The 11,748-nt window shown below is 32.9% G+C and overlaps 1 protein-coding gene across 1 annotated transcript; it reads left to right on the top strand.

The window, feature by feature from the left end:
* The first annotated feature begins 3,751 nt into the window (after nt 1-3,751).
* Nucleotides 3,752-4,837, top strand: LOC133180787 (uncharacterized). Its single transcript, XM_061315251.1, has 2 exons — nt 3,752-3,863; nt 4,368-4,837. The coding sequence occupies exons 1-2, from the start codon at nt 3,848-3,850 to the stop codon at nt 4,661-4,663; spliced, it is 312 nt and encodes a 103-aa protein (XP_061171235.1). The 5' UTR covers nt 3,752-3,847; the 3' UTR covers nt 4,664-4,837.
* Nucleotides 4,838-11,748: the final 6,911 nt, after the last annotated feature.

Here is an 11,748-nt window from a genome sequence, read left to right as displayed (position 1 = left end):
AATTTCTAACAAGTCCTGTCACCTGTTACTTGGTGAGAAAAATTTCGGACTAACCCTAGTTTCAAAAATTTATCCAACTCCCATCCCTAAAATTTATTTCAAACTTTCATATAAAACATTTCCAATTTTTTGCTGTTTATATACATTGTACACTGATCATGAAATATACCTGAGAAATTTAATTAAGCTGCAGGACTTTTTACATGTGTTACAGAATATAAAATTCTGACATATTGCAATATTTAAAGTATTTTGGATAGTGTATTGTTGAACCTATGCCTTTTTGTTTTCAAGAATAAAGTGGCAAAGTTGCTAAGAGTATTTTCTCATTTTGTTCTAGAGTTGTGAAATGATAGTTTCAGGCTAATACATTTTCATTCTGAATAATAAAACTTATGGCTATAATTAGTCCAAATGGACGTAACCCTTTATACTTCCAGTTCATAGGTTCAAATCCACTGAGTGACAAAGATACAGATCCTATGGATAAAACCATATAAAACCAGGTCTCGTGTTTCAGTAGGTGCTGGCATAGGTGCTAGGAAGAGTGAAACCGCGAGTGAACTAAAAATAAATTTGGATACCTAATTAGTTAACTTAATTCAATGTAGGTCCCCTGCTTGGCACAGGGGTAAAAGCGAATGCTCTAGAGTCACCGAGTAAGGACTTGATCCTTATGTCGCAGGTTCGAATGCCACTGTGGGACGTGGAGACAGGTCCTTGGATGAGACCGTATAAACCAAGGTCCTGTGTCGCAGTAGGTGCTGGCACGAAAAAGATCCCTCACTGCTCAATGGTCCTGAGTGCCGAGCATATGTCAAAACCTGCAGCTCTCCACCGGCAAGCGGTGGTGTCTCCATATGAGTGAAAAATTCTTGAGAGGGACGTTATACAACTAACAAACAAATAATTCAATGTAGTTTACACATACCATAATAATTATCATGATTATGTCATTCGCTGTTTACAAGCTGGTATAACCGACTTCACACCGAATTTCATACAAACTATTAAATCACTGCCAAATAGTTACGACATCAGCGATTATAGCTATATTTAGAGTATTCACTGCCATGACTGTGAAATTTACACAGCCCATGAAAACTATCCATTAACAAACCTACAAGTTTTTGTTTAATTTTCATTTGGGTCTGCCATGTACTACCCAACATACGGTTGCATTGTGCTCAAAATAAATTTCATAACCACACTCCACAAAGAAAACGAAGTTTGGTATTCTATGTAATATACACAATTTTTTTTCTTAATCTAATCACCATGATCACTGAAACTGAACTGTACCATCTGAATTTTACAACTTATAATCAATTATTTCAAATTCTTTGTGAAATAAAATCTAATAAAGTATCAATTAGCATGACAAACTATAGTAGTAAAAGTTGGATAATATCATCAAAGTGTTTACAGTTTGAGTCTGTACTATAAAATAGATAACATCAGCTGATCAGTGTATTACATGTATGTCATGTGCGTGTGGCATTTATCAATCTGTGTATATTCCAAATAATTTAATTACATAAAAAAATCTTACCTTAATTCTTTTGAATCGTTCATACTTCACAGGAATGACATAGACACTATAACACATCACTGATAACTCTTTTCTTACTCGTTACACAAATACTCTGTCGTCAGAATTTCCTCGCAATCGCACACAAGATCTTCAGTTTAAAAACTCAGAATAAATCCTTCTTTACACTAATGCTCCATATACGTATTCAGAAATGTTAATCTGCACATAAGCCTAGCTGCGGATTGAATAATGCATGCCTTCATACGCAATCAATGTCAAACATACAGTGCGAATTTTTGGTTCGTTGACAAATGCCGCCATGCTGGTCCCCTACCCACAATGCCGTTGAATGTTTACATCCAGTGCGATCGAACCAAAACATTTGCGATATTGTAACTTAGGAATTAGATAGGTGTTAAAAGTGACAAATATATAGGCACATTTCAGTACCAGCATGACAGAAAGCCGTCATATAGTAATAATTGTATACATTTAGGTCCTGACATGGCATGTACGCGATGATTTATTTTTAGTTTGTAGACAACTTGTTCTTATATTTACATGAAATTCATCTCGCTAAAAAAGCTTTAAATAAAGCATGATTTTTTTTCTTTTTATGGCAAATAAAAAGATTTAGTATTCTAGATAGTATGAAATAAGAATTTTATAGCAAATGTCAACATTTTTAGCTATTTCAAAAAAGACATTTATGATGTACTGACCCCTAAATATAAGGGCCAGCCCCTTTTTCTTGATTTCATCTGAAAGCCCTTGTTATTTCACACAACTCTTCTTCTATATGTCTTAGCAAAATATTTTGAGTTTAAAAGTTATTAGACAAAAAGCAACAAAATTTAATGAAAAAAAATTCTTAAAATTTGCCATCAAATAACATACAAATTTGAAAAGTTTAGCCAATATTTTTAACGACTTAGTCAATTACAATACGTTAGCTACATTTTCTTAAAATTTTCATACAACTATCTTACGTAGTTCCCAAGATCTCAGCCGGACACAAGACCCTCCAAATATCAATTAAAGGGCAATAACTCTTAAATAAAGGCGTAAATCAAAAAATTGAAAAAACCGTTTTTAGGCCTTAACATAATGTTTCTTTCCTGAACGTTTCATAAAAATCAGGCGAAAAATCTCCGAGAAATCAGCTGACAAAAATTTGCGGGAAAAAAAAAATAAGAAGAAACAGTAGAATAACAGAAGGGTCTTCCGAAGCGGAAGCTCGGAAGACCCTAATAATAAAAATAGTGGAAAAGAAACCTAATAATAACAAGAAGGTCTTCCGCTGAAGACGGAAGACCTTAAATAGAGGAAAAGAAACCTAAGAATAACAGTAAGGTCTTCCGCTGAAGTCGGAAGACCTTAATAATAGAAAACAGACGGAAAACAATAAGGTCTTCCGAAGGAAGTCGGAAGACCTTAATGAGATATAATAATAAACATCATGCTACACTGATGATGTGATACAATTGTCATGGTATTACAATTAAATGGATCAATATATTACTGTATCATAACATCTCTAGTAGGGATGGATAATGGTGTAATTTTGTTACTTTGATCAGGAGAATAGTGATTATAAGAACAGGTAGTTGTGATACAGGAAGGTCCAGCATCAAAATGCTAGTGCCTTATAGCAGTGTCCTAGTGCATTATTCATTAACCATATTATGTAACTTTGTATTTTGAGAAATTTAAGCCCTTAAATTTTACATATTCAGTACTTATAATATGGAGAGACTAAGCACAAATTTAACGTTAAGGGATATTTTACAATATTTGATAATTCAGTTTTTCAAATACAGATTTCATACTCAGTAAATACATTGAAAAAAAAATTGAAGAAAAGCATTTATGTATGGAGTCATTCTTTCCAAGGTCAACCCTGCAAACTTCAGTTCTCTAACTAGGTCCAAAGAACCAGAAATTGTTTTGGTCATATGTTCAAAGGTTAAGGTCGGAACATCAAGACTAATGATGTGAATGCTGCAGGCCTTAGAATATATAATTCTGGCTGACAATATCTGTGTGTTAAATATTCTATTCAGTCAGTTGTGTGTCGTGTCTCTTTGAAAAGGAGACTTATTGTACTTTGTATCATTCTTTATTTCAGCTGAGTCCAGTGTTTCTGTTGGAGATAAAATTGGATGGGGAGTGATTTTTCCTGACAGTGAACAAAAAAAAAAAAACAAAACAAAACAGGAAGACCGTCTTATAATTTGTTATCTGTGTATAAACCTGACTGTTGTACTGACACGAGTCATCTACGAGCCTCCGGGAGGAGTTTATCCAATCATAATGCTCCGCAGAGGTGGTAAGTCATGTGATTTGGTCATGTGACCAGGTACTTTTATAACTGGTCTATGTGCTTTAACTTACTATAGTATTCCAGTACAATGGATGCAGTGCAGTGTATTACTCAGACAAATTGTATAGATGCAGTATACGATGCAGAATGTAAAAATACTTTATACAGCTAAACACATTATTCTACAGTAAACACACTTATAATGAACTCAATCTTATAGCGAAGTGATTTTCATTAACTGTACTGTAAAGAGGTATTATGAAGTTATCTGGTATAGCAAAATATGTTAATTACTAGTAATAAAAAATCAAATTTATTCCTCCGTGGTACTTCGCTATAAACCCTGATAAATGTGTTTTACAGTACAGTGTACAAACTACTTAATAAATGTACATCCTTTGTATGATCAAATTTATTTACAAATTAAATAATTCAGTAATATAATTATTTTAACAGTTTATGTTTCTGTATATGTCGGTGTAATGAACTTGGTAATTTCTATAATTTCAGCCAATCGTGTGAAGCTCGGAACTATTATCCACATCCATACGCATCCCATAAAACCTGAGGTCCACAGGGAGCTATTCCAGGAGGCAAAAGAACTCATAGAGGAGGAAAAGCGGGTCACAGCAGAAGGGGGTGACCCACATGAAATGAACATTGATAAAAATCTTTTCAAGGCATTTTTGCTAGAAACTCCGGACTCCAAACGGGACAATAAAAACCCTGCAAAAGTAGCCACCGTTATCATGGCAGCCAATGCATTCCAGCGGAAAAAGAAATCTGTCAGTTGTGTGTTGCTATGACAATGAGCTTGATAGATGACAGGTCCTTAAGTGCATTAATTAGATTGACCCATTGTTGATTAAGGATTTTTTTGTACAAAACAGGGTAAACATTTCTCAGCTTTAATCTATAGAGCTGTTTATAAGCAAAGAAACAGATTTGTGATGTGAATACTGTAAAATGTGAAAATTTACCATTATGAAGCGAAATCTGTAAGCTGTAAGATGAATAAGATGTACATACAAAGTCATCTGTTCATGGAAGGTATTTACCTGAAAAAGTAACCTACTGTATATTTAAGTTGAAACACCACACTTGTAAATTTTCACATTTGCAGTAGTCACATGTAACTTTATGTATATATTTTTTTTATTGACTAACATGTAGAATGTCATGTGACTTTTAATGACACAATTTCAAATGTTCAGCATTAACCAGTGAATTACCTGTGCTCAATACTGTTATAACATGTTCATATATATTGTTATGTACAGTCATTAATTTATATATTTGTATATTGTTATGTCCATTTAACATACAACCTGCAACAATAATCTAAAAGACTGTTATTAAATTTCCAGGTCTACGTTTTACTATAACATTACTGTTTTGTTAAATAACTGTATATTGATGCTCTGATCACCAGATGAATTAAATCATCAGGAATTTAATATGCTTTGATTGGTTAAGATTTTTTCAAACTCATCTCAGAGTGACCAGGGGAAAGATGTATGTAGTGCAGATTGACATCATGGTAAATATAAAGCTCTATTTAAAATTAATTTGTTAAGGAAAGAATAAAAACCAGTAGACCTTTTCACCAAAACGTCTTACAATAAATTTCCATCATAAGAAAAATCTTATGAGTTTATTAATTTTCACAAAAATTCTTAGAAGATTCTTTCTCGTAAAATTTGAGCCTCAACCTCTTGTAAATATTTTAGAGCCGATTTTAAAGTGATAATAATCAACTTATATCCATAGCTCCCTTTCTAAGGGGAAAATTCTTCAAAATCATGTGTCAGTTGAGTCCTTCATGTGGCCTTCAATTGAACATTTAGATAAAGTGACGATGTATTATCAATTAACAATAGTTACTTTCATTCATATGTCGAATCGATATTTCCCAGTGAACTTAAAATGAAAGACAGACTCTGCCACATCTGTTTCATATTTGTTTGTTTTACTAGCTATAGACGTTAAGGGCTAACTAGCAACTAAATTGTATGACGAACAAGTTGATACCACATTTACCATCTTCAACATTAATTATTAATGAGGCAGTATCCCACTATCACCTGCATAAGGTGTTAACATTTCCCAACTCATTCGATACTCAACAGCATGGTCCAATATACGATCAGTTTTTAAAGCGAGGCAGGCTGCTAACAGATAACGATGTTACAGGGATTTTTTAAAAAAAAAAAACCGTTTTAAGTCAGCATTTCGTAAATTCTATGGTCATTATAATGATCTTGTTAGCAAATATAACCTATCATTGGGTCGTAATTAGACTGACTTGTTTCATACCAATTGTAATTGTTTTTATACTGAATTTAACTACGGAATGTTCTGTCTACCTAATTAAAACAAAGGGATCACGGCGGGTGTGACTGGTGAAAAGGGGATGCTTACTCCTCCTAGACACCTTATCCCACCACTGGAATTTCCAGGGGTCCGTACTTCGTGCCCACTTCCCAGATTTGTATTTTTTATAGAATTATTGAGGTCGATCACTGTTCGTTATCTTCACCATTATATTTTAAATATTTTTATTATACAATTAAATTGAACATTGGACTTTTGAGCTTGAATACTACTCGTTATCTCCATATTTTCATTGAACTAGAATTACCATACTTATACTGGATTCCCAAACTACTCAAAACTCCTTACAAACAAAGACACATATCGGGTTCCAGTAAATGTTCTACCAAGCCTCTTTCTTTACTTCTCACTAAAATACTCGTATTAAAAGATAGCAGTGAAGGAGAAAAATCAGGAGTACTGTACTACAATATATTCCACTCCTCACTAAAATAATAACAGATAGTGGTGAAGGAGGAATTTCAGAAGTACTGTACTACAATATATTCGAGAAATGATGTTAATCAGGTGTAGAGATTTAAAATTTAAAACTCCAAGGAACTGTTAGAAAATTTGAATGACAAAATTTTACTTAAATTAACATTTAGACAATCCAGTGTAAAAGCAATTGCCTAACAATTTGTTTGAAAAAAAAAAAAACGTCAGTCAACATTCAACTTTTTAATAGATTATATTCGCTGACAAGGTCATTGTATCGACCATAGAATTTGCGAAATGTTGCCTTTCAACGAGATTGCTGATATTCCTGTATCATCAACTTATTTGTCAATACCTTTCGTCGTTTTAGAAATTGTTCGTACAGTCCCTGAAACGTTCTACTTTCCCACTTGAACGGTGAGCGAACGCTGAACGAACGGTGAACGAACGCTGAACGAACGCAGAGCGAACGGTGAGTGAACGATGTGTGAACGCTGAACGCAACTTGGTGAACGATGTGTGAACGCTGAACGGTGAGCGAACGCAGAACGCGAACGGAGCGCAAACGCGAACGCAAAGTGAACGGTGAACGAACGGTGAACGCAAGATGAACGATATATTCGGAATGCCTCTGATCTTTTCCTTGCATTGAAACTATTTTATTGTATTATAATGTCAGGTGTCAAAAAAAACCAAATAATAAATAAGTAAACAAATAAATGAATGAATAAATAAGTCAATAAAATAAATTCTCCAAAATTGTCCTAAGAAAGACGATGCATGCACATTAAGTTTTTAATCACACGATTTTTATCGCATTAAAACATTGCAATTGTTGCCGAACGCTGAAGTATAAAAGATATTGTTTTTAGTTGGAAAATAAAAATGTTTATTCTTAGTTGATAACAAATCAGAGAAAACTTATGATTTATAGAATGAATTAAAGCGGTTGTAACTTATATTCATATATATATATATATATCTCCGTGTCAAGGCGATTTCGTGTAAAGTAATAAAAAAAAAATTAATTACATTTATACCCTCGTATTTTAAATTTTTAATACAATAATATATTATGTGTCATTTCTATTTTTCAATATGATTTATTGAGCAGACGTCTACATGTATCTCCAGATGGCCGTGATTATACTCGGACAAGATGATACAAAGATACATATTCATATTATTTGTTATAAATTCAATTTTCAAAACTTGATATTTAAGTAATATGGTGTTATAGTTTTTATTAAACAGACAAATGAGAGAGAGAGAGAGAGAGAGAGAGAGAGAGAGTAATATTCAGTTTTAGCCCCCCCCCCCCCCTCCATTCAGGCTTCATCAAATGTTTGTACCAATATCAAACAAAAACTCTGAATTTTTTTTTCTAAATATATCAGACAGTGAAAGTAACTCTTTTTTTTTTTATCAACAAATCATATCCATTTGTTTGACAGTCATACTCGTTTTTATTTTCCTGCTTCAAGTTCACACGAAGTCCACGTGCTTGTCCTGTCAATCAAAATCATTCGACACTGTGCAAGTGTGAAAGTTTCGTCACATCGAAGACAAAGTGCGAGTATTTCCAACAAGTTATAACATTTATTTTTATCATTTCTAGATTTGATTCCAACATTTGAATAATAAATTAGTAAAAATACATTGGGCATTAACACTTGAATGTGAAACATACTCTCTGCGAATTTCAAATACCACCGCCGACACGTGTACATTTTGATCTACTATTGTTTTGTGACTTTTTTAGATGCATGTTTGTTTTGAGACTGAAATTTTTGTTCTAAAAAAGACCGTAGCTTTTTGTTAATGTTAATTTAAATATTCTGGAAATACGGTACTGACTAAGTAACCGATTTAGGCGGAAATGGGGGGGGGGGTTATTAATCATATATAAAGTTACGGTGAAGAAAGATTTTTTTCTCTATAACTATATACTTTACATATTATAGTAGAGAAATTCTGTAGTGCATTACATTTTAAATAAATATTTCCTTTAACCACACTATCAATTTAATTCGTTCTAAAGATAATAAATTAACAGGATATCCGCAGTACTATGTATAACTCTCAGAACTAGTTCTATTATATTTTGTAACAACATTTATTTTCCAGAGTAATTTAATAAATAACTTAACAGCTAAGTTAGAATAATAAAAATATATATCGTAGATATTTTTCCTCATGAAATAATGATTCTTCAAACACGATATGCTAGTTAATAAATTAAAAAAACCTGTAACTCCTTAACTACAAAAAGATAAGTCCTTTCACTTCGGAGTTCCGAATGACAATGAAAACTGAACGATAGGTGAACGCTGAACGCAAGGTGAACGCAAAGTGAACGGAACGAAGAGCGAACGCTGAACGCTTTGTGAACGGTGAACGCGAGCGCACGGTGAACGGTGAACGCAAAACTGTGAACGGAGAGCGAACGGTGAACGCACGGTGAACGAACGGTGAACGCACGCTGAACGAACGGTGAACGAACGGTGAGCGAACGGAAAAATGGGAAAGTAGAACGTTTCAGGGACTGTACATAGAGAATCGCATCTACTTGGGTATCGAACCAAATGGGATACATTAACTGCATATGCAGGTGATAATGGTATATTGATTCAAAATTTAGGGAAGTTGATGATAGAAAAGTTTAAGTCATGACGTTTGTCATAAGTACTAGGTTACCATTAACGTCTTTTTCTAGTAAAATATCTGAATATGATACAGATGTGTCATAATCTGTGGTATCTTTTTATTCCAAGCTCACCGGGATTATCGTGTCGACATAAGAATGGAAATAACCATTGTTAATTGACAATACGTCGTCGATATATCTTATTTACTTATTTAGTTTCGTTGTTTTTTTTTTTTTTGTTTTTTGTTGTTTTTTTTTTTTTTTGCACTCTTTTATTTCTTTTTCATTATATTGTATAATGGGAATACATACTAAGTAATAATTTTTATGTATAATTTTATCTTTTTCATCTCTTCCTTTTTTTAGTTTACAATAGAAATCAATATAACTTATGACGAATTATTTCATCATTGTAAACCATTGTCAGTTCTTAACATTTGTAACCTTGACCTTCTTGGAGAGGACTTATATAGGCTATGCCTGATATCGAATGATGTAAATTGACTTTACATAATAAAATACTGATTGAGTTAAATTATAAAACAATGTTTGTTACGCATAAAATATCTGTATTTGACGAAGAACATATTGAAGCTCTTGTGAATGAGTTCTCACTCTCTTCCCGGTGTAAAAGTAAACATAGATGTGTCAGACTCTATGGTCTTTTATTTCAAGCTCAAAGGGATACATCAAATCAACAGTAGGAAGAAAAAAAACTATTGTTTGATGATAAAAGGAAGCCGATATATCTAAATGTTGAAGTTAAAACCAGACCAAAAGATTCCTTTCCATGGGAATTCCGACAGATTGTTGAAAAACTTGATCTCCAAAAACTGCATAGATACTGTCAACCAAAAACTTAGCTAAAACAATCAAAGTAGATTCCGAATTAAGTGTTTTTGTTTCTAATAAAAGTGGCAATAAAGATTATTGCATAATAACAAGATTTGCACTTATTCTTTTCCAGCAAAGACTCTCTTTTTCTACTTATTCATTTCTATGTTAAGAGTCTTTTTTTACGCTTGCACATTAGTCAGTACATGTATCACGTGACAAAATACAGGAAAACGGTACTTAACATGTTGTAAGAAAAACGAAAGATCAAGACACAATTTTATTGCCGCTGCATCACACTGATGTTTTAAGATATGCAGACGATTTGATATAATGTCGATTTGATATTTCCTTGTGTATTCAGTAGATTTGATGTTATTAGCATTTACATTTGTGAGGAGTCCTCTTAATTGATATTTACTCATGAGTTTAGTCCATTTGATGATATTTGTGTAGAGTCTATTCATATTTACTATTTACTTTTTTGTGGAGTCGATATATTTGATTTTAATTTCTGAAGGAATACATTTGATATTTACTTTTGTGTGGAGTCCATTTGACATTTACTTTTGTGTGGAGTCCATTTGACATTTACTTTTGTGTGGAGTCCATTTGATATTTACTTTTGTGTGGAGTCCATTTGATATTTACGTTTGTGTGGAGTCCATTTGATATTTACGATTGCGTGGAGTCCATTTGATATTTACGATTGCGTGGAGTCCATTTGATATTTACTTTTGTGTGGAGTACTTTTGACATTTACTTTTGTGTGGAGTCCTTTTGACATTTACTTTTGTGTGGAGTCCTTTTGATATTTACTTTTGTGTGGAGTCCTTTTGAAAGTTTCTTTGTGTGGAGTCTATTTGATATTTACGAATATGCGGAGTCCATTTGATTTTTACATTTGTATGGAGTCCATTTGATATTTACATTTCTGTGTTATTCATTTCTTACTTTTGCTTGCAGTTGAGTTGATATAAATAATTGTGTCAATTATGTTTTATGCCGTCGACTTATTATTATTTTTGTTTGCAGTTGACTCGAATTGAATATTTACGTGCCGTCAATTTGAAATCAACTCTTGTGTTCCATAAAATTGATATTTACTTTTGTATGATGTCGACCTACTATATACTTTGTATTCATTCAAACTCCATTTAGGACTTCATATCAACTTTTGTGAGCTGTTCTTGGGATGCCGTTGAATGAATATTTATTGTTTTCTGCCGTAGAATTGCGTTTTGCGTTTTTGTGTAGTTGATTACATTTTACTTTGATAAATCGCGTGGACCTGATATATACCATTTACAAATAAAGACGCAAAGGAAACAGATTTCATCATAAGAGGTGGGATACTTTATTTCTCTCTCTCTCTCTCTCTCTCTCTCTCTCTCTCTCTCTCTCTCTCTCTCTCTCTCTCTCTTCATAACATCATAAGCTCGTAAAGAAAAATATTAAATACGCATGTTTTTTTGAATAATTTAAAATAAAATGTTTTACTTCCTGTTATGACAAAGACCCAGTGGTGGATCCAGTGGTGGATCCAGTCGAAGAAGCGTTTCAATTTTTTGTTTCAATCCTGTTAAATTATTATTTGAC

Source organism: Saccostrea echinata, unplaced genomic scaffold (assembly GCF_033153115.1).
Source record: "Saccostrea echinata isolate AGI-Se365-2 ecotype Australia unplaced genomic scaffold, CSIRO_AGI_Sech_v1 ptg000007l, whole genome shotgun sequence".
NCBI lineage: Eukaryota > Metazoa > Mollusca > Bivalvia > Ostreida > Ostreidae > Saccostrea > Saccostrea echinata.
The sequence above is the reverse complement of the archived record's forward strand: the minus strand, read 5'-3'. Positions and strand labels throughout refer to the sequence as shown.